This window comes from Pongo pygmaeus, chromosome 13, assembly GCF_028885625.2.
Source record: "Pongo pygmaeus isolate AG05252 chromosome 13, NHGRI_mPonPyg2-v2.0_pri, whole genome shotgun sequence".
NCBI lineage: Eukaryota > Metazoa > Chordata > Mammalia > Primates > Hominidae > Pongo > Pongo pygmaeus.
In genome coordinates this window covers 58,998,097-59,022,028 of record NC_072386.2, presented here as the reverse complement: position 1 = coordinate 59,022,028, position 23,932 = coordinate 58,998,097, and the positions used below count along the sequence as shown (strand labels likewise).

At 44.0% G+C, this 23,932-nt stretch overlaps 1 protein-coding gene across 1 annotated transcript in view; it reads right to left on the bottom strand.

Annotated features, from left to right (window-relative positions):
- Positions 1–4,120: 4,120 nt before the first annotated feature.
- ENTREP1 (endosomal transmembrane epsin interactor 1) overlaps positions 4,121–23,932 on the bottom strand; it is a 66,514-nt gene continuing 46,702 nt past the window's right edge. Inside the window, exons 4-11 of the mRNA XM_054502383.2 lie at positions 20,684–20,812; positions 19,074–19,181; positions 18,807–18,940; positions 12,791–12,920; positions 12,525–12,603; positions 10,637–10,789; positions 8,122–8,414; positions 4,121–4,973 (exon numbers count right to left, since the gene is read on the bottom strand). Coding sequence (XP_054358358.1) covers positions 4,770–4,973; positions 8,122–8,414; positions 10,637–10,789; positions 12,525–12,603; positions 12,791–12,920; positions 18,807–18,940; positions 19,074–19,181; positions 20,684–20,812 — 1,230 coding nt within the window. The 3' untranslated portion in view covers positions 4,121–4,769. The remainder of the gene's footprint in view (positions 4,974–8,121; positions 8,415–10,636; positions 10,790–12,524; positions 12,604–12,790; positions 12,921–18,806; positions 18,941–19,073; positions 19,182–20,683; positions 20,813–23,932) is intronic.

Genomic DNA, 23,932 nt, shown 5'->3' with positions numbered 1-23,932 from the left:
GAGACAGGTTTTCACCATGTCGACCAGGCTGGTCTCGAACTCCTGACCTCAGGTGATCCACCTGCCTCGGCCTCCCAAAGTGCTGGAATTACAGGTGTGAGCCACAGTGCTCGGCCTGTTACCATCTTTAACAATAGTCATGAATAACTTTTCATTAAGAATTCCCAGGATGGTGAACCATCTGCCAAGTGAGCCTGTTTGATAATCAGGGATGAGGGATCCTTCACACCAGCCTGTGAGAAACCAGGCGTGTACCTGTTGGTCTCAAAGTCACCCTCTCTTGGCTCCTCCTCCTTGCTGGGGCCTGGGCATGGTTCAGCAGCCAAGAGGAAAATGGCTTTGCATTTGTAATTTGTGATTTGTGTGTCCCCTCTTCCTGCTCTGCATTCTACCCACAGCCCCTGGCGCACGGCCTGGTACCCTGGAGCTCCATAAATACCTGTTGAGTGAATGAGAGAATGAAGGCTTCTGCAGAGAGAGAGTGGAAGAAAAGTGGCATCTTTTGACTTCAGACTTGGCTTTCCTTGCAGAGGCCTCAGGGAGGAACAACACGGAAACAAAGATGGCCTTGTCCTGGGCCCTTCCTTCCCTGCCCCACCGTCCTCCTCTGCATCCTACAGCGGCCTGGGGGGAGGTGGAAATGGGCCCCTTTGTTCTGCTTCCAGAATTCCGCTCCCACTGGGTGGAGGCCTGGCTGCAGCCCCCTGCTTCCTCTGCCAGTTCTTCCTAATCCTGAGGGACTCACCAAAGCCTTGGATCTTCACACCGTGGGTCTCGCTGTGAGGACGGGCCTCAGCTCACAGCCTCAGAGACAGACACGGGTGCAGAGGGAAGAGGGGGTCCCCACCTGTTCCCTCCCAGTCCTCTTCATCAGTGTCCCCAGGGCCTATCACACAGGACAAATGAAACTGGGAGACTCCGTCTTGAGTGGGAACCCAGGTGAACACTAATCCAGTGTGGACTGCAGACCTGTTTTTCCCTGGTCCCTGACATGAGTAAATTCCGAAAATGAGGGTAAGTGTTTTGAGATGTTAACATGATAGAGTACTTTTATGACTACTGAATCAAATAATTTTTCAAGGGTTTGAATGGATTATCAGACCATGGAAAGCTACAGGAAACTTGAATGCATATTACTAAGTGAAATAAGTCAGTCTGAAAAGGCTGTATAGTACCTGATTCCAACTGTATGACATTCTGGAGAAAGCAAAACTATGGAGACCGTCAAAGGACCAGTGGTTGCCAGGAGTTAGGGAAGAGAGTCATGACTGGGTGGAGCACAGAGGATTTTAGGGCGGTGGAACTACTCTGTATACTACTACAGTGGTGGATACATGTCATCATGCATTGTTCAAATTCATGGAATGGATGACACCAAAGGTTGACTCCAGCCAGAAATGCTGGTCCCTTACCCCTGCCCCATTCTTAGCAATGGGCCTCAGTTTCCTTTTCTGCAAATTGAGGGGGTAGCATGATCTGACCTACCCAGTTAGACAATTCTGCAAATGTCTGATTCTTTTGACAAACACAGGCAGCGTCTGGAAATTAGGGGCCATAGACTCCTCCTCCAAACCTCACCATCAAGATGCTCCAATGAAAGCAGGTCTTGGGCAATTCTGCCAGCCAGCCATGCTCATTGGCAAGGCTGCACAAAACAGTTTGTAAGCTTGGGGAAGTCCTCGCTGTCCTCAGATTCTCAGACACGTAGCTTGCTTGAAAAGTTGGGGTTCTGAAGGAGCAGCTTGAATCTCAGTCCATCCTGTGACAATCTCACAAAGTGGGGACCAGATTCTGATGCCTCACTGGTACAAAGGCAACAATGACTGTGCAGTGCTCCTAGCTGGCCACACATTGTGAACATTATTTACTTCACCAGTGAAAACTTATTTCAAACATCCCTTATGCTAATTAATCAACCCTCTGGTGTAATTTTGATAACCACATTTGAAATGCTTTGTTAAAACCTTTGGACTATGGATTCCTAAGGAATTCCAAAGGCGAAACAGCTGCCCTCGCTATATATGTTCAGTTAACCTATGAGCATGTGTATCATTATTAATGCTTAAGTATTTAAAAGTATATTACTACCCAGATGAACTAGCAAGGAGATAAATCACATGACTTCTGAGTTCCCTCCCATGCCAAATATATGTAAACTATTGTTATATATAATGTTTCTGTGTTTTTTTTTTTTTTTTACTTTAATACTCCTTAAAGTCAGGGAAGGAAGGCAAAAATAGGTTTTCAGATTTCGCCATTTCTGAAGTTGCAGGGACAATTCTGTGAAGCTAAGACAGGCCCCCACTTGCTCCTGGTGTCCATCTAACTGATGCTCTCAGGCTTTATGCCTCCTTTCCTCTTCCAGTTGTCGCTGGCAATTTCTCATTCCTCGGGATGGCTGAGGCCATCTCTGTGACTGTCCCCCCAAAGCTAGAAGCCAGACACTGTTCACACTTGTGGTGCCCACCTGTCTTCCTTGAGCCTTTCAGGTACACAGGGAGGCCTGCGGTGGCAGGTGGAGGTGAGCAATAGGGTTCAGAAGGGAAGGTGGAGAGGGATGCAGCTGGGAAAAAAAAAAAAAAAAAAAAGATTCCAGAGCGGTGAGAAAGGCGCAGCCAGGCCTGAGTGAAGGAAGGAAAGGCCAGTCCCTTCTCTTGCCTGGCTATGGGAGTGGGACAAAGTGGTTGGCTAACAGCTGTGGGGCCTCACTTGGAGAAACCAGTTTGGGGGTACACAAGCAGCTGTGAAGGAGAGAAGAAATTAGACTGGGCTGCATGGGCAGTCCACGGAATGTCGGAGAGCTACGGTGAGGCCCTCAAACAAGGCAAGGGCTTACCCCGGGCAGTGGGCCAGACCCCACTGGACAGCTATGGTGCTGACAGGAGGACTCCTAGAGAAATGGAAAGATCATGAGCCTGAAGGGGAATTCAGTTTCTGGGAATGGGCGGATAAGAATGGAGAAAATGTCATTCTGAGATGTCACTGTAGATCTTCCCCAAACACAGCTGACCCCAGGCAAGGAGCCTGACCCCAGCCTGTTCACAGCCCTCCATCTCTCCCATTTCTAGGGCTGTTTCCACAGCCCCCTTCCCACCCCAGCTCAGCACCTCCACACGAGTGTCTTTCCCCTCCTTTCCTCCATCCCTTGTCCCCACCACAGTTCCCACTCTGGCATGGTTCATTGGCTTGGACCCAGGAAATCTGTGGTCTGGAGAGGCAAGCTAGAAGTCTTAACAGCCCTTTCTCACAGAAGCATGAAATGGCAAACCAATTTTCATGTTTGGGAGGTCGAGGAACAATGCAGTTTCTGGAGTTGGACTGCCTGGGTGTGAATGGCAGCTCCACCCCTTAGCTGCGGAGGGACCGTGCGCAAATTACTGAACCTCATTTTCCACATCTGTAAAACAGGGACAATAACAGCTTCCACCGCCTATGCTGTCATGAGCACAAAATAGGAATGTGTGCAAAGCTCTTAGCATAGTAGCTGGTGCACAGGCAGTGCCCAGCAAGAAGCAGTACTCCATTTCCTATGTAACCTCTTTACTCAGCTCCTCACCTCCACTCATGTCTGGCCCAAACTATTCTCCATGCAGCATGGTGATCTTTTGAAAATATGCTGACATCCATCACTCTTCTGCTGAAAACTCAACAGTATCTCATTGCTAGCACAACAGGCAGCCTGTGCAGCTACTGCCCACCGCTGCCCTGACTCGGGGCTGTGGTCACAGTGGCCTCTGGTGTTCTTCGCCTCTCTCTCTCTACCTGGAACATTCTTCCCTGACCCACTAAGTCGTGACTCAGCTCAAGTGCCATTTCCTCTAAGAAGAAGCCCCTCTAACCACCTATTGCTCTTTTTCAGCAATAATCCCCAATCTGTAATTACTTATTGATTTATTGTTCATGATCCCATGAGAAGGCAGCTCCATGAAGCCATCCAGCCAAGTGCTTGCTGAATGAACGAAGGACACATGTTATCCACGGGCTTCAGGTGCTTTATAAATTAAACCGGTTCAGTGGCCTGCCCGGTAAGCCTGACCACCACAGCTCCAAGTTCCCAGCCCTCTGTATGGTAAGGCCTAGCCACCTAAGTGTAAACAAATATTACACATCAAGCCCAGTGGCCCAAAGTAAACATGTTTATTCTCAGTTCTGCCTTAGGGATCTCTAGTTTTGCAAGCATGAGTAAATGGAATCAACAGTAATCCTCTCCTTAAATGTCTGGCATTAAAATTTGTCACTGAAGAAGTTTCCTGTTTTGCCTAAAGAGAGTGTGATTTGAGGGTGACCTGAAACAAGGCTTGAGGCTTGTGGACACATAGGGTTAATCGCCTTATTTCCTGCCAATTCACAGAGCAGTGAAAGGCCAAAGGCAACTATAAATAGCAGCCCGGCAGATCTGTCCTTCCAAGAGGGAAAGAACTTAGCAACAAAGAGAGACACAAGGGGTGAAGTGGGCAAAGAATCATTAGCCCAGTTTCTGCCCATGCCAGGGCACGTGACCCTTGGGAATGCCGCGAGGCCCAGCAGAGGAAGGAGAGGATCAATGCTTTCATAACCTCCAACTCAGTGCATCCCAAACCCAGATGGGCCTGGACCGACCTGTGTATTTACTCCTGAATGCCCTCGGTCAGCAGACACGGGAGCCAACAGGTGGGAAAACGTGTCCTCCAGAGTGCTCCTTTTTTTGAGGTGGACCACAGCTCCCAGCCAAGAAACGGCAGAGAGAAGAGGGATCCTTCCCCTTGGAGTGGCCTTCTGTCTTCCAGGGTTCACAGGACAGTCTCTCGGATGACCCCAATCAGGCTGTGTGGCCGCTCAGCCTCCACTCGCCGGGGCCTCCTCTCGGCTCGGGGCCTCCCCGCCGGTGTGAAGGTGTGAAGGTCGCCGCAGCTCTGGAGGTGCAGCAGGCCAGGCTGTCTCCGCGAGGGCAGCATGTGGGCCCTGGATGTGCTAGGCTGCAATGGGGCCATTATCTTTGGGAAAAGAGAGGGGTGGGGAGAAGTTAAGTAAGCTTTACCAGATGTGGCCCTTTGACCTACCTCCTAGGTCCATCCACCTATCTTAATGTGTAATTGCTTTGAAAAAGAAAAAAAAAAAAAGGCATTTTCCCAAAGTGGAACTCACTTGGAATTCCAGAGGTTTTTTGTAAATCCTCCAAATGTTCTACCATGTCCGCTGTAGACCCGTAAACCGCACTAAACTGGTTTGTCCGTTGCAATTTCTTTCTTTAACATTCTTCTCAATGCTTTTCTCTAATTTCTCTGAAGTCTAAGTCAGTGATCCTTGCTGGCATCTGAACATTACTACTGGGTCAGGGAGGGATGGGTATTGTCAGAAACATGAATTCCCAGCTGAATTGCCACAAAATTCCCATAGCAATGGGGACAGTTAGCCTGGACTCAGGCTCAGGAATCTGTATTTTTAACAAGAATCCAAGTAAGAACCACTGGTCTGGGATTGGGACCAGGTGATGGGTTTATAAAATGTCAACCAAGTATAGGCACAGTGGCTCACACTTGTAATCCCAGCACTTTGGGAGGCTGAGGCAGGAGGATTACTTCAACCCAGGAGTTTGAGACCAACCTGAGTAACATAGTGAGACTCCATCTCTACAAAAAAACAAAAAAATTAATTAGCTGGGCATGGTGGTTCATGCCTGGAGTCCCAGCTACTTGAGAGGCTGAGGCAGAAGGATCACTTGAGGCCAGGAGTTCTAGACCAGCCTGGACAACATCGCAAGACCTCATCTCTACTAAAAATAAGAAAACTTAGCTGGGCGTGGTGGTGTGCGCCTGTAGTCCCAGCTACCTGAGAGGCTGAGGCAGGAGAATCACCTGAGCCCAGGATTTCAAGACTGCAGTGAGCTATATCTACACCACCGCACTTTAGCCTGGGTGACAGACGGAGGCCTTGTTTCAAAAAAGAAACAGTCAACCCAAACCATCCAATGATGCTTCAAATGGATCTGATAATCCTTTAATAAACAATATAAAAACTAGGCCAATTTATTTGTAAAGTCTTTAAGAATGATTATTTTTGCTAGATCTATTTTGCAATGAGTCACAAACATAATTTTGAATATATAATAATATCACTTACTCTGTAAAAATGGCAAAAATATGAAAAATTCCTCATCCAACTGGGATTGAAGAGGAGAGAACTGTCCGGTCAATTTTTTAAAAATTGCACAGCCGTGTCTCTTTGACCTATAATACTGTCAGCAGCTTCGGAAAAACTTGGGGCTTTATTGTTACCTAACATCACAGCACAATCATTTGGATGACTTTTTGTTTCATTTGTACCATTCTGAGCTTTTAAGGTCATTAAAAGATTATTCCCCCAAAGAAGGAAAATTAAATTTTATTAACAGTCTACTAATTACATTTGTCTTTAAGATCTGTCCTTGTCTCCCGATTAAGAATAAAAGTTCAACATTCATAGAAGTTGACTGTGCTACGTAGTAAGTTAGGACAAGTGGTTTTGATATCAGTGAAAATCAAAATGGATCTAAAAACTCCAATATGCGAAGCCAGCTAGAGTCAGAAATAACTGGTCTCCTTCTGCTGTCCTTACCTCCTTCTGGTGTCCTTACTTCCTTCTACCTGGGAAAAAGTATGGAATTGTGAAACCTCACCTCTAGGTTCCAGTCCTGGAAGGCCCAGGAGATGGCCCAAAATCTATCACAACAATCTCAGCACCTGAACTTTTAACCTGCCTGGGGCACAAAGATCTAGCAAACATTTGTGATGATAGCATCTAGTGAACTGTATAAGTGCTTGTTCTTCTTCCCCAGAGCTATTTCTCAGGGAACAAGACTTTGCAGAAGGTCCAGGCCCACTACCTGGTGAATGCTCCAGCTCTTAGCTCATCAGAGCTTGGCAGCCTTCCAGAAGTGGCTCCTGATTATTGGGCTATTGGGGCCAGACAGAGGGAAGGTGACAGACAATGACATCTGGAGTAGCTAAGGGACACCAGGATGTAAAATGTTTCCCCTACATAGATTAGTAACTGGAGCCTGACCCAGAACCGTCAACTGAGCACTCTTTCAGAGTGCAAACCCAAGAGGGTCTGTGGTTCATGTACCTCTTCATGCAAGTAATCAGATCATTCCTCCCCGCTGAATCCCCTGAGGGACTGGCAGAGAGTCTGGCTTCTGGCTTCTGTAAGAAGAGGCCAGCAGGTAGAAAGGGGAAACGGAAGAGGCAGTGAGAGGGTATTTACTCAATCTGAATTAAAAATTTACCTACATCCTGAAGTTGGTACACCCTGAGAAATTAGCCCACTTCAATTGAGGAAGTATTTGTTGGCCATTTAATGCACAAAGATACAGAGCCACATAACATCCACACGCCATTGTGGGGTGCTGTTTATAACATCCACCCCACTACCTGCAGCAATGAAGCCAGCACCTAAAAGGGAATGGCTCTTAAAAGAGGTGGAGAGAAGGCTCTTACCAGAAGGAAACTCCATTCATTCAAAAATAAAGGTATAGAGACTACCTAGTCTAACCCTTTACTTTAAAGAGGAGAAACCTGAGACCCAACTGGATTATGTTCATGCCCAATTCTATCTTTTCCCCAAGTGGCTTCAGTTTTGGGGATTGCCTTGTACTTTTTAATCCAGAAGAAGAAAAGGTGCTTATTCCCTTAGGACCTGTTGGCTTATTTATCTTGCCAAACATTTCATGGGAATGTGAACAGCCTCTTAGAATCTTGTCGATATTAAAATTCACCTATGTCATCATTTCCAAAGGGCTGAGAAAATGTGCCCCATCAAAGGAAACCTTCAATTCAGGAAATCAAATGTTGAATGCACTCCATACTGTCCACATCCTCCGCTTTTATTCCTAGGATGCACTCTTTAATTTTCCCAGACATGCTTCCACGTCCCAGAAAAACTGGGTTCTCTTCCCTTGAGCCAAGAATGATGTGGGAAAGTTACCACACTTGAAAGGAAAGCTCCCCGGCTTCCTCTGTCTCCCTCCCCAGACCTCTCAACCCAATTTCCCTGAAGACTGTGACCATGAACTTACTCTGCCTTGGACAAGAAAGCGGAGAAGCTACTTTAGCTGCTATGAAAATGAATCATCTGATTCATGCCTGAGATTAATAATAAAATTACCTGTTCTAGAAAACTGGCACTTGTGATGGCTTCCTCCATGTGCTCCTCATCAGACTTCAAAACAGATTTAATGTTTTCTACAAGTTCATGGATGTCTGGAGTCATGGTACAAGAGGACTGCTCCAGGAACCTCGCCACCAGCAGCTTGGTGTCCATGTAGGATTTGTAATCTATCAAAGACCGCGGTCTGCATCGCGAAGCTCTCGATCTCAAACTTCTCCTCAGAGTCACTGCAGCCAGATCCAGTCTCCTTTCAGTCTGTGTTGCAGCTTCACAGCTGAGCACTGGGGCAGCTGTGGGCAGAAACAAACAACATGTACCCATTGGCCAACCCCTTTTGAACACATGCCTGCACCTGAAAGCACAGACCACAAAACTCAACATGGAAAGCATCTGACAAATGCTGATAGCCATGCACATCCTGCTTTTCATCTTGCAGAAGGAGGGAAAACAATTATAACACAAGGTTATTCCCTGAAGTCCAGTTCCAATAGGATATGGCCCGAAACATGTCATTGTGTCATGTACAACACCACCCCCAAGGTAAAGCCAGATGGTGGAGAGGAGAATCCAGAATGCAAACCATAATGAAGTTAAGTTTCATGGGGTATGACAAATAGATGGGGATGGATGGGCCAAGCAGGAAAAATGTGGCTGACCAATGAAAGGATGTTCCAAGGAGCAAGGATGAAGCAGTCAATTAAGAGAGGAAGGGGCTGAAGAGAGACAAGACTTGTCAGATGAATGTAATGCTCTGATCACTTTGACTATACCTTTGTCCCAAACGTCCTCAAGGACATTGTACTGACTTGTGTTATCGCTGCTCACACCATGGATATGAGGTAGATCTATAGCTATTACAGAAAGAGAAATTTAGGTGCAGAAAAAAGTACACATCATTCTGGAAGTCAACAGAGAGCCTGGGAAATCCATTGCAGGCTCTAATTTCCATGGCTACCTATATCAGCAAGGGTGTAAAGACCAGCAGAATGCTTCTGCACTGTGAAGTGTGTGACGCAAAACTCAGATCTGGTCATTATGTGTCCAGAAGTCAGCCAGCAGCCTTCAGCATACACAACACTGGCATCTTGAGTCTATGAAGGCCTGATAAGCAGCAATTTAGAAATTCAAAGAAGACAAGAAGCACGGGGCAAGAGAGCAGGTGGAAGAAGGGGAGCACCCCTTTTCCTCTGGAGAAAGGCAGGTGTGGGGAGCTCTAAACCAGGATTCGAGACTGTCCTCTCAGGCAGCCGTATGCACGTCACAGAGAACAAGAGTCTTCCAGAAGCACTCGCCAAAGACACTCATGTGTGAGGACAGAGTCAGGGTCTCCACTCTTCCACTTGAAGGCAACCTGGCACCTTCCACAATGGAGGGCTCCAGCAGCTGCTGTTCTTGCCCCTGCAGGTCTGCAGAATGAGAAGGGGTTCTGGAAAGATTTCCCTAAGCTGTGCAAACGGCTAAGTTCCCGTTGAGGCTGGAGTCCTCAACTTGCCAGGGAGGGTGTAGGAGACCCACAGTGAAGGCAGGTCTTGGGAATCAGAAGCCAGGCTGCCCGGCCACTGTGTTTCAGAGACACACTCAGTACCAGGTGGCAGGACTTCCTCTCCACTCAGAAGCTGCTGTAGAGACAAGAGGAATGTTCTCTCTGGCTCGCACATGGTCAGTCCAGAGCTGTGGCAAATAACACACACTGTCAGAGAGGTAGAACCGAGACTGCAAGGGCTCAAGACAGGACCCTAGAGAGAGCAGGGTGGAGAATTATCGAAGTTTTATTTGCATAGGTGTTTTAGAACAGCAGAGGTCAACTCTGCTAGACTACTTCACAAGAAGAAGCTGGTGCTGGTGGAGTTACAGGAGTTTTTAATTTTCTTCCTTTAGTTTCTTTATTTTTTATAATTTTCTACAATGAAGAGATATTTAGAGATGTTCAGGTATTCATATATTCAGAAAAAAGTCAGTGTTATTATTTTAATTTTTAATTATTCAGGTAACATCTATACACAAACTCAACACAGAGAGAGAGGTGAAGTGTGTGGGTGTGTGTACTTCATTCTATCCAAAGTTCTAAAAACAAGGTCAGATTTCAATAATTCAATCATCTACTCATACGTAGTAAAAATATAACAAATTATAAAAGAGGGAGTATACAAAAATCCTTTTGACTTTTTTTAAGACAATGCATATTCCCATAGGATTGCAGCATCTAGAAATCAGAACTAGGTGTGCATAATTGTCTTCATGTAGTACCTAGCATAGTATCATGTACAACCAAATTCTTTTGATGACAATGACTTAAAAAAAAAAAACAAAACCCTACCATCCTTAAAAGACATGGTAGATATATATTCCTAACATGGACGTAGAATATTTTACTTTCCCAAGACCTCATAAGCTCCTTCAAATGACCACTTAAACTGCAGGGTCTTGAGCTGGCCAGAGCCACCTGCCTTCACCTGGCTCCTTTAGACAAATAAGCACACAGCCCTGCGAAGAGCTTGGGGAATGACATCACCTCTCTCCTCGGAATGATGGAGCACAGGGTCACTCTTTGACCTGGTCCTCAAGGGTGGGAGGGCTCTCCGGTTTCTCATAGGACGCACCAGGGTTGAACTGGGAGTTGACGTGGATGCATTTTCTTCTGCAGGTATGTTAGGAATGTCCCCACCTGATTTCAAAAAAAAAAAGAGGCGAAACATAAATTATCTCACCAGCTGCAGTCCTCAAAATGGGCAGGAAACACCTGTGAGCCTAAACCTGCCAGGGCAAGGGTAATGCAGTTAATAACATTTACTCAGGCTGCTGGCCCAGTAAGTTTTTATATCACTGCACTACGGGAAAACTTGCCTTTCCAAACCACCCCTCCACACCTAAAACAAACAAACAGAAAAATTTAAATCCAAGAGCAAAATAAAGGAGCCATGCCAAAATGGCAGGGTTTTTTTTCCTAAAGGTGCTTAGAATCTTCTCCAGGGAAGCATTCTGGGGCAGTACTGAAAAGCACCCTGACATCTCAGGATGAGCCTGGTTCTGGGGAAGGTAATACCTGCACAGGTGAGGTGGCTGCTCTGTGGGCTGCAGAACTCCAGGAAGGCTAAGTCAGGGAGAGTCAAGTGGCCACTAAACAAATCCATAAAACCCAGCTGGAATTGGATAATTTATGCTCATGAAAATAAAATTGTGAGCCTGAGTTGTAATTCGGGAAACTGTTTTTAAAAATGGAAAAATTGGCTGGGTGCAGTGGCTCATGCCTGTAATCCCCTGAGGCGGGTGGATCACCCAAGGTCAGGAGTTCCAGACCTGCCTGGCCAACATGGCAAAATCCTGTCTCCACTAAAAATACAAAAACTAGCTGGGCATGGTGGCGGTGCCTGTAGTTCCAGCTACTCGGGAGGCTGGGGCAGGAGAATCACTTGCACCCAGGAGGTGGAGGTTGCAGTGAACTGAGATCATCCCATTGCACTCCACCCTGAGCAAAAGGAGCAAAACTCTGTCTCAGAAAAAATAAATAAAAATAAAGTTAAAAAATAAAAAATGGAAAAATTATGAACATGCTTAGCAGACAGAACACTGCTTCATAATTCTACTTAGGATGGAAGGTGAACGGAACACAAAGTATTACATTACAAATAGTACTGCTGAAAAATTACCTTCATCTAAAATTGCTAAGAGTTGATCCATTATTTATTACCATTGTGATTTTGTCCTGGTGGACAATTCTCTGGGCCGCTTAAAACCTCCCCAAAGAGGTTCCCTTTGTAACAATGTTCCCTTAAATTACAAGGATAAATGTAAACTGACTCTAGTACTTACTGCAGTACTGAAAATCAGAATTCACTAGCTGCTCGGGCAGCATGACCTGGGCCCTAGGTTATAAATGACACAGCACAATCTCACCACAAATCACTCTGCAATAGAGGAAATTTTTTTTCCCCTGCCAAAAGTCTAGCTAATTTTAATAGGAGGAAGAAAATCATAGATCAGAAAACACAGGAATACCAATCAAACTCTGTAACCTATTTCATGGTTCCTGAGAATAGTCTGGTTCACAAAAAATTCCAGGGATATCTTTTTTCAGTTCACATATTTTCTCCCATTTATAAGCCCTCATAGTTGATGGTATTTTTGCATCTGGAGAAAAAGGTGTAGCTTGAACTATTTGCTCCAGGAATACCTGCCCTCTAACACAATACCAGACAGGATCATTATTTTATCATTTTTTTTTTTTCCGTTTGTAGAAATAGGGCCTCTCCCTGTTGTCCAGGCTGGCCTCAAACTCCTGGCCTCATGTGATCCTCCCACCTCGGCCTCCCAAAGTGCTGGGATTACAGAGATAAGCCACCTTGCCCAGCCTATTTTATCATGTTTTAATCTACTGAATCATGTCACAATGTATCTATTACCTTGAGTCACTTGTGTGCAGCCCGGATCCAGTGGGATCACAGCAGCTTCTGATCCTTCTGGCATTTGGAATGAAGATCCCTGCATCACAGGAAAAAACAGGGTTATTTTGTTGATGTTTAACTCACCCCTCATTAGACCCAGTGAACTCCTTAAAAAGATGTGTGGGGCCCGGTCTCCCTGCTGTTCTCTGGGGGCGGGGGGTGGGGTGGTGCTGTCTTTCCCCCTTGCAGTCAATGTACTTAGAGAGATTCAGGACAGACAGTACCTGCTCCTGGTCCATCTGGCTCACCACAGCTTCATATGGCGGCGGGGGATCCAGAGGACAGAACACTTCCACACCTTTGATTCGAGCTCCGTAGATGTGTGGCAGGGGAATAACATCAGGACCAACCATCCTATGAAAAGCGACTTGGCGTCAGAAAGCACATTCTACAGACTGGCCACGTGACTGCAGTGATGCCCGGATACTGGCTTTGCTCTAAACTGTGGGGAAAACCACTCACCTCTCCATACCATGGTCTCCTTGGCCAGGAGAGGGAGAATAATAGAAGCTGCTCTCCGACGAAGTGGCCAGAGTTCCTTAAGCAAATGACAGTGTATAAAATGCAACCCCATCATTGCTTTTAAACCCATCAGTCAAAAAGCAAATAATCCATAGAGACACAGAGCAGATTAGTGGCTGCCAGGGGATGGGGGAGAAGGGAATGGGGAGTGACTGTTTGATGGGTATGGGGTCTCTTTGAAGTACTGAAAATGCTTTGGAACTAGATAAAGATGATGGTTATGAAATAATGTGAATGCACTAAATGCTACTGAATCATATACTTTGGTTAATTTCATTTTATATGAGTTTCACCTCAATTTAAAAAACAGCTAAGGACTCAGGAAAATTCAGTTATGTTTTACATTCTACATGGCTCTTGTTTTTGTCCTGTGGGTGAAGAACCGTCAACAGCAAAATTCAAAATAATAGCAAAATCCTCCACAAGATTTCTCACCAATGTTGATAGAAAATTCCACAAATCTCTGCTCAAGGTACCAGATGATCTAAATAATGATGAACCTAAGTTTTAAAATAATTTATAAAATACATATAAAAGCCAGAACACCTGTATTCTGCTATGGAGTATCAAAGAATGAAAGAAAAAAAAAAAAACAGAGAGCAAAAGTTTGTTCTTGAAATACAAAAAAAGGATTTTAAAAAGCTAAAAGAAATGGATGAGAAAACAGATTCTGGGGCTAGTTGCTTGCAGGCACTGCCTTTTGGGGAGCGGTGTTCTCTGAATTTACAGTTGTTTCATTTTATTCTTTGTGGCTATATACAAAATGTGATTGGTGGAAGAAAAATTTGAAAAGGATGTCAACTTCTTTCTTCCTAACAATAAAACTTCTGGAATTCTGGGACTGAGAAGAATGAGACTCTGCAACCTGAATGAAAAGATGAGAAAGCACTCCCTCGTTTTCCTCTATATTTGTCTGTTCATAAGCGACGCTTTCATCCCTTGCTTGACCTGAAGGGGAAGGCAGAAGGTGATGAGCTAATGCCTGAAGTGGAGATGTTTGCAGGTTCAGCACGCAACACATCCATCAAGCCTCCAGTTGGAAGCGAGGCACTAGCACAAAGGGTCCCTTCGTGGGGGAGGGGTCCTGGCAAAGTTATTATGAAAGGAGATTCTCCCCCTTACAGCAGGACTTGCCAACAGGCTTCATTCCAACTCCCCTATTCCACTGAAACTGTTTAAGAACTATAAATGCTGAGTGACTCTGAGAAGCCAGACCCTTCCTGGATCTAAGAGTGACGATTCTTTCCTGGCAAATGAACAGTGCGATTTGCTTTCATCAATGAGACCTATGGACTTCTATCCTCTCCAGAGGGCCAGCCTTCCATCTTTAATGAGCATAGCCCCCATGAGCCACCTTCCTAGCACTTATAAACACTTGACTTTTTCTCTCCAACAAATGACACCTGTATTTCTTTGCTGCTGTGTCCCCTGCCTGGAAAGTTTCTATCCCCGTTGCCTGTTTGTTATGTGTCCAGAGAGAGGAGAGGGCTTGCTGAGGGCCAAGAGATCAGAGTAACGGGCTCTGTTTTAGATCCTAAACTATTGCAGAATTTCTTCCAGAAGAACAACTGGGGAAAGAGGGGGCATACTTTATCCAAGTTGACCACAGAATAAACAGCTTCTATGGTCGTTTTGATAATGCCCATAAAAGCCTCACTTTGAAGGAAGATGCGCTAGAGTTGACATAGAAGAAAAGTTCCTTTCCTATTAAGCAATTTCTTATTTTACCTCATTTGTGTTAACAAGGGTCTGTGGAGGGAAATGGGTCTGCTACATACTGGCAGGTTGATTTTTTTTTTTTTTTTTTTAACTACTGTTTCTTTCCCCAGATCCCCATGGCTCTCAGTCCTGGCAAGGTAGGTAGAATCACCTTGGGAGGTTCTGAAACTCTGGATGGCCCAGGCCTCACTTTTAGAAATTCTGCTCTCATTGCCTATGGTGGGGCCCAGGAATCTGCCCGTTGTCAGTGCTCCTAGGGGATTCTAATGCACCACCAAGATTGAGCACCACTGCAAAAGGAAATGGATAATGGTGATTGAAATTAAAGCCCTGTTCTACTGGGAAAGTTGATCAAATTTTTATTAAGAATGAGGGTCTTGCTTCTTTTCAGAAAGCTTCTTATGTCCATTATCTCATAACAATACTTCCTGAAGCCACATGACAATGAAGGTGAATGAGGAAACTGAGGCTCAGAAATGGTGAGAGACTCATCCTGGGTCACCCTCTGCAGAGACTCTAGAGCCTGGGCTCTTTCGAGTCCATCACCAAGTCCACAGGGAGCCTTCACTGGTGCAGGCTCAGGAGCACTGAAGATGGAAATTCAAAGCATGTTCTGCTTTCAGGCTACAAATAGGCCCTGAAGACTCACTCAGGGGGAATGCAGCAGCGAATACACCATTGACCAGAGAATCCTCCTCCTCCTGTACTGGAAAACTGTACCCTGTGACTGGGTACAGGGTTGCTGCCTGCGGAGGGGGAGAGAGGGAAGGGCCCTCCCCCCCACCATCTATAGCTGAGCACTGACTCAACCCCAAGCATCGCCCAGCTCCACTTGAGTTTGGGTTTGGAAATTCTTAGGAAAGGAAATGAGTGGGGTTTGGGGGGGCTCTGCTTTAAGAAATGCCCATGTCAACCACGTCAATGCCCAAGACCCCCTCAGTCTTCGGTTTTCTTTAATAGGCTACATCCCCAGAGTAAAAACCAGATCCATGTTCAAGAAATAGGTTGGAGACTCCTTGATTCCTGGCTCAAGCCAACTTCTGAGAACAGAGACATCCTGGAGTAGCGGAGGTGGGGTGGAGTGTACGGCCCCCTCCTGTATTACAAATCAATTCACAAAGTAGCGAACCCATCTTTGGACAGAAACCTCAACTGCAATCAGACTTCCGTTTATGACAGTAACTCGAGAAGCCTTTTCTCAAGGAGATACCAACGCATGAAGTGGTTATATTTATAGAAGTTAAATAAACCTCTTCTGAGAGGTCATAATACCTTACAGGAAATGGGGAGTCTCTGTTGTGTGAAAACTCTGGATAAAACTCGTCATAGAAATAGTAACAATCATGAATATTCTTGCCTGCCTGCTTAAAAGAAAGAAAATTACCAACTGAGGTTAAGCCATGAGTGTCTATAAAGTTGATTTATACTGTGAATCTAGAAAAGTTGGTCACATTGTAAAATATTTTTGATAGGACATGTATCTAAATGTGAATAAATTCAGCCCTTTTGAAAAGGAAAGTGGACTGCACTCTGATATTGGTAAAATTTCCAAAAATAAAGGTGTTTGCCCATTGGCAATATGATTATAGGGCTCTAGGCACGTATTTTAGACTGGACAATGTCTTTCTCACAAGACTGTTTTGCTTTAACTCTCTCCTTCGGCCTTCTTTCTAGAAAGTTTTGAATGATAAAGCCCTTGATGAGAAGCTTGTCTGTTTTCTTCCAACCTGGATTTGGCCAGAGGCTGTCTCAGGACTCAGAGAGACAAATCCGAGGATGCACCTAGATCTTAAAGAGTGGAAACATCTGCAGTGATGAGCATTATTATGGTGAAGCAGAGAAGAGAAAGGAAAGCGAGGAGACAGGAAGGTCGGGAGAGCTCAGAGCACACTGCTGGATGGCTCGGCTCCTAAACCCACATGAGTCACTTTCCCTTTTTGCCACTGCAGAAACTAAATCTGTCTGTTGCCTCCTTCTAGGTCAACAGAGTGCTCATCCGCAACCTCAGTGTCAAAGAATTCTTCTTATTGGAGAGGGTATTTCTCATCCCCACCATGAAATATCAGTCATTTTTACTGTCCTCCAATGTACCCTCTACAGACAGCCTGAGACGGTGCTAAGATTTTCGCCAATGTGTCCTCAGTACAGAAAGAACATGTGTTTTGCTGCCATATCTCTTCAGCCTCTGTCATTCTTGGCTCATTTCCTGAAAGATTAAGGAAGCCATCCCAGCCCCTGAGGCTTTGAAATTCCAGCAGAGGCCACTCCCTGAACACCAGAGAGGCCAAGCTGTCCCACAGGCCTAGCCCAGGCCACCTGTCACCCAGCTGACACTCCCTCCAGCTTTGCAGTCATCTCTGCCCCTGCCTTGGCAAGTGAGCTGGGGAGGGTATAGAGGTAGGGTTCAGGTATAACTGAGGGACGAGTCAGCAGCTAAGCCACTGAAAAGAACACTAACAGTGTCTGGGTGGCGGCCCCACTGGTGACCTATCTCAAAGTCACATACCGTCACCCTGGACATTAGAAAATACTTCTCTAAAAACCTCAAGCTCAGCACCAAGTTAGTTTGATAAGTCTCTACATGTACTACAGGGATTAAAAAATAGAAATTTCTGGCCCTCTGAATATGAAGCTGAAGACAATAGTATTTCTGTGGAATTAAGAGATTCTCTTTCAGAAAGTTCAACAGATGTTTGCTTATCCTTTAAACTCAGCTTAAGGTCACTTCTTCCAGGAAGCCATCTCTGACTGCCTTGCCACTCTGGGTTAGGTGGACCTTCTCTGTGCACCCAAAGTCCCTCTTTTGAATATTACTGTGATCCTTCCAACACACATTTTAATGACCTAGACTGTGAGCTCCTTAATGTTAGAGGAGGAAGCAGGTCTAGCTCATTTTGAATTCCAATAACCCAGCACAGAGGATTCCATGTTTGTTGAATGAATAAATAAATGAAGTCACTCTTTTTTTTTTTTTTTTTTTTTTTTTTGAGACAGAGTCTCGCTCTTGCCCAGGCTGGAGTGCAGTGGTGCGATCTCAGCTCACTGCAAGCTCCGCCTCCCAGGTTCACGCCATTCTCCTGCCTCCGCCTCCCAAGTAGCTGGGACTACAGGCGCCTGCTACCATGCCCGGCTAATTTTTTTGTATTTTTAGTAGAGACGGGGGTTAGCCAGGATGGTCTTGATCTCCTGACCTCGTGATCTACCCACCTCGGCCTCCCAAAGTGCTGGGATTACAGGTGTGAGCCACCGCACCGGGCCTAAATGAAGTCATTCTTTAGAAAAAGGTTTGATTCTAGAAATTGCTAACAATCAGACAAATGTATGCAGCATTTCACTGTACCAATAAAAATCCTTGATATTTAAGAAGGTCAAAAGTTTGAGTTTGAAATTTGAAAAGGAAAATAAGTACGGTATCTATCTTTTCTAGACCAGGGAGAGACAATTAATAATTAATCTCTTTTTAATGGCTAGGAAGAATTTCATGATTGTTGAGACCTGCTGATGGTATTACAATGAAACATCGATTTGGCCTAACTGGGAGTGTTTCCAAGGCAACAGCGACTCTCAATCATGTCAAATTACAGCTGTTATCTCCCTGGGTGTCAGTTTCCCTTAGAAAGCTAATTGAAATTGAAAATGTCTATCTTTAGGTCAAAGTTTAACTTTTCTTTGGATTCATCTGTTTTATCAGACAAAAAGAGGAAATAAGACAGAAAATAGAGAGAGAGAGACAGAGAGAATAGAAACCCCTGAAAAACAGCATAATTGTTTTTCATTTTTCTAAAGAAGGCTGGCAGAGGTGGACTCTCTAAAAGCCATACCACTGGGTTCACTAGCTGATTTTGTCGCTCATTGGGCTAATGTTCCTCAAGTCAGGAAAAATTTTTCTTTTTCTTTTTCAAAGAAAAGTGAGATCTCATGCTGTGAGTTCTGGAGACACTTCAGTCTTCAGAACCCACAGCACCCCACTCAGACTGCAGGGGAACTCAGGAACGATACCTGCGGTTCATCCGGGGTGTGCACGAGTAAAATGTGGCAAAATAGGAAGGGGGAGGCACAGGCGGCACAAAATCATCAGGGTCCGGGATGCGTCCATGATCCTCCACTTCTTCAGCAGAAATCTGGGATTCATCCTGATTAAACAGCAGCTCGGTTAGTCAACAGCCTTCATTACAAAGGCACGGGGAGAGAGGCAGTGGATGACACGAAGGGGTCCATGGGCTGGCTCAGCGGAAACATGGCCATGATGCCCTTGCATAGACTTACGATGCAGGATCTCCTGGTTGCGAATATCTGGAGGTAGCGGAGGGCAGCGGCCACCAAGCAGACGGTGGTGGTCAGGGCATTCAAGGCACACAGCGCAAAGAGGACTTTCTGGGGCAAGGAAACAATAGCACCACTAAGTACTTCAACACACATCACCAGAATACAATGTAGAAAATCTTTAAAATAATAATAACACTGCCTCCATAAGACAATTCTCAGGAGAGGATGCATGTAAAGGACTTAGATGGTGTTTGGCTCATGGAAAGTGCCCACATAAATGCTGGCTATTATTATGACCCTCATGCAATAATGTGTACTTCTTAATTCCAAAAACTTATCTTAGAAGCTTTCTGTCACAGAACAACCTGGTATGACAGTATTTCTTTTCGCAAGCATCAGAATACTGTCTGGAAACATTCTTTCCAGGAGAGCAGTGAGCTTCTCTTCTGAAGCTGATTTCCCCAGGGATAGCAATTCCCAGCCTCCTCCCTCCCACAGCCTCCCACCAGCACAGCACACTGCTTAATTTGTGGCCACTAATTCTGTTTCAAGAGCAATTGGCTGCGCTGCCCCATGCACACGATGAGGACGCTGCAGGGGCTGGCCCAGCCAGAGTGTAAATAGGACTTCTCTCCACTAAACACACATCTCAAAATAGCAAAGGCCATTCCAAACGCTTCTGTTGGTACAGTCCTGGCTCCCTGAGTGGGGCTTTCCCCAAGCTAAGTCCTGGCTCAGAAAGTTTGGGGGTGACTCAGCTACGAAAAATGCAGAAGCCATGGAAAGCAGGCCATTTCCACATCCCACACAACCCAGAGCTGGTAGCTTGGAACAGTTCTCTCTTTCCTTGGAGATTCTTCCTCCCTACCAAAATGAAACCCAAAACAAGTATCTAAAGAAAACCGGTGAGAGTGGACTCTCTAAAAGCCATACCTCAGGGTTCACCAGCTGATTTGTCACTCGCTGAGCTAATGTTCCTTAAGTCAGGGCACAATTTTTATCCAATTCCCTGATGAAGGCTAATTTTGTATTTCTCTTCAACTGAGATCATCTGTTTGTTTAATCCCTTTGGCTTATTATAGTTGTTGCTTATTAAACAAGAGCTAAGGTGCTTCAATTCCCTCATATTTTCTGGCCAATCTCTCTCCTTAGTCTACGTGTTGCAGACTGGTAGTACTCAGTGGCCCATATGACCCATATAAGCAAACAAATGAGCATCAGAACAATGACACGAGTGTGCGACTTAAAGGTTTTGCTAAAAGCTACATCGTATATATGTGTGTAGGTATACATATGTACATATGCATATGTTTATATGTGGAAATATGTGTGTATGTGTATACATATACATATATATAGTCAGGCTCCTTTCCATTTTTTACTATCTTACAGTTCTTCAACACAGAGAAAGCTGTCCATACATAATTTAACACACACAATAATCTGTGGTTCTTTCTGCATTCAATTATGTCTCTGGGGTCACTCACATGTGCTTTCAGCAGCTTAATTGTTTGAGGGAGGTAATAGAACAGGAATATTTCAAGTAGGTTTGCCTTCTTTGGGGGCTCCATGGTGTATTTACCGTGGGGGTGGGAATCTGTTTGAGGTACCTTAAGTAGAAGGTGAACAGCACTACAGGGCTGAACCGGAAAGAGTTTCAAGGCATTTTCTTTGTCTGTGCACTTGGCTGGTTGAAATTCTTCACAACAGAAGCAAATCTTGCCTTCACCTAAGTCCACCTTAAGGGAGGAAAGGTAAAAAAAAATACTTTAATTATTAAGAAAAAATACCCTGGCTCTACCATGGAGCACCAATCCTGTAGAATGAGATAAAGGCAGGGTTCTGTGTCAGGCAATGACTCTATCAGTCAGGATGGGCTAGGGTATAGCATGGTAACAACCAAAACCTAAATTTCAGTGGCTTTAACAAAACAAAGGGAATTTTAATATTCCTTCTTTCTCCTTTAAAGTCTCCAGCTGAGAACTTCCTGTTTTCATACTAATCCTGTTTAGTACTGACAAATAAGCAGCTAAATGAGATGAAGTATCAGCCTCCACTCTGCTCGTGTACATGACCTACTCTTCCTCAAAAGGAACCAAACTCACTTTTTTTTTCCAACACAATGCACTCTGATTTTCATTTTTTGCAATTGGTGCAAGCCTCAAGATCTTAACCTGAAAGCTCTATCTCTCTCAGACAATACTAGGCATCATCTTACAAAATACTCCCTTCCCAAACAAGTCCATTCTTGATACAAAGCATTTAGTTAAGTGGGAAACCAGGCCTATGTGGGCTGCACACACCATATAACATAGATGTCCAGCTCTTCAGAAACTTCAGTTACCTGGAACCTCTGGAGTGAGCCAGTCTGGATGGCAAAATTTTCCAGATGGGTGAAATTTAGTCCCTTTAAACAACCCTATTTGAAAGTTTACTCATTATACAAATGATCACGAATACCAATTAATTTTCCCACTGGATACAAAGAAGTCCTCAGACTCTGTGCAAAATGATTCCAGGCAACTGTGCACCGTGCGTTCCTGCTCCCCTATTCCTGATCCTTGCAGAATCTAATACCTTCACCTCCATTCTTAATCCCATCTCTGCCCAATATTTCTAAAAACTTGTTCTCACTTCTCATCAAAACTTATTCTCATTTCTCATCAGTCACGTTAGCCTATCCACAAACAAATCTGTAGAAGTCTCCCTGATCCTAAATAATGAACATCCACCCTGCATTCTTGGTGCTATTGCCTGAAGAGGTCAGGTCTTTGTCTTCCCCCTGTCGTCTTTCAATAGCAGCATTCTTAACCCTACCTGTACATTTGAATTTTCTGGAGAGCTTTTTAAAAAATGATGATGCCATCTTAAGCACTCAGGGAACTACAAATTAGAGTGACAGCAAGCTCTCACTTTGGCTTCATCAGACTGGCAAAACTTTAAAAAGAGAGAAACTCTCTTTGCTGGTGGAGACGTGGAGAGCCACTGGTAGAAACTCACCAGTCACTGCTGAGTTTAAGCCCTTTAATGAAGGAACTGACTATCCATTTTAAATTAAAAATACTCACTTCCCCAACCACTTTGGAAAACTCTTTAGCACCACATGATCCAGCAACTCCATGCCAAGGTATTCACTCAAGAAAAATGAAAACTGCCTCCCCAAAACAATAATGCTCACAGCAGCTTTGTTCATAACACCCCCAAACTGGAAACAACCTAACTGTCCATCAACAGGAGAACAAAAAAACAAAAAACAAATTCTGGTATTTTTATAAAATGAAATAGTGTCCTGAAAAAAGGAACAAACAACAGATACAATATAAAAATATGGATGAATTTCAAGAACATTACACTGGGCAAAATAATTCAGACACAAAAATTTTCAAACCATGTGACTCCATCTATATGAAGTTCAAGGACATGCAAAACTAACCCATGGTGAAAGAAATAGGAACAGTGGTTGCCTATGAGAGAGTAGAGACTGCCTGAAAAGAGACACTAAAGAACTTTTTAGGGTGACAGAAATACTGTTTGGAGTACAACAAACAATATTTTGTTTGGAGTATAGAAATTGTTTGGAGTATAACATGAGTGTATACATTTGTCAAAATGAATGTATACATTGGTCAAAACTTATAATGAACTGCACACTTAAGATTTGTGTTTTTCACTGCAACTTCTACCCCAATTTAAAAGCAATGGATAGAACAATAAAATGGTTGAATTTGTAATAATAAATGAGATAAGCAGGAGAAAAGATACTGCTGAGAACAATTCCTTGTCCTGGGAACCTACTCTGCTTAGGACTAAAATCTCCCTGAGGATATACAGAATGATATTAATGGCAGCACTGTGTCTATTGGTCAAAACCCAAGCCACAACAGGCAATAACAAAATAAGGAACTAATTTGGTAAAAGAAATTAAGGGTGTTAGTCTGTATTTAATCTATCTCTAAGTGATACATCTTTAAGTGATAAAAAACAGGATGCAGGGAAGTACATACAATATACCCCATTTTTAAAAAAATCATGAACAACCCCACTCCATACATATTTATGTAAGATTACATGACCATGAAAACATTATGAAATATAATTCCCCGGCCTGTTACTAAGGATTTGGGGTGACAGGTATGGGCAGAGTGGGAAAGAGAAGAGAAGAGCAACCCCTTGCCCAAAAAGGTTTCATTTGTCAATAATTTCCCCAAAGGAAAACAACACTTATAACATGATCCTGTTGATTATGTCCGTTTTTGTGCATAAAGAGATGCTTAACACATGGCCAAATTGTTATCCAGGGATAGTGGGAATTCAAATGATATTTAAGTTCTGCCTTATACTTTTCATGGCTTGCCCAAACTTTTATAATTACAACATCAGAAATAATCACAGTGTTGGTTTTGTGGTATATATATTCTGATATACAGAATATATAAAGAACTTCTACAACTCAATAACAAAAAAAAACTCAATTTTAAAATGTGCAAAAGACTTGTATAGACATTCTTCCTTTAATGAAGACATACAAATAGCCAGCAGGCATATGAAGAGACTATCAACATCACTAATCATAAGGAAAATGCAAATCAAAACCAAATGAGGTATCACCTTATACCCATTAGAATGGCCACTTAAAAAAAAAAGCAGAAAATAACAAGTGTCAGTGAAGATGTGCAGAAATTGGAACCCGTGTGCACTGTTGGTGGAAATATTAAATGGTGCAGTTGCTATGAAAAACTATACAAAGTTTCCTCAAAAAATTTAAAATAGAATTACCAAATGATCACTTCTGGTTATATATCCAAAAGAATTAAAAACAGGATCTCAGAGACATGTTTGCATGCCCATGTTCGTGGCAA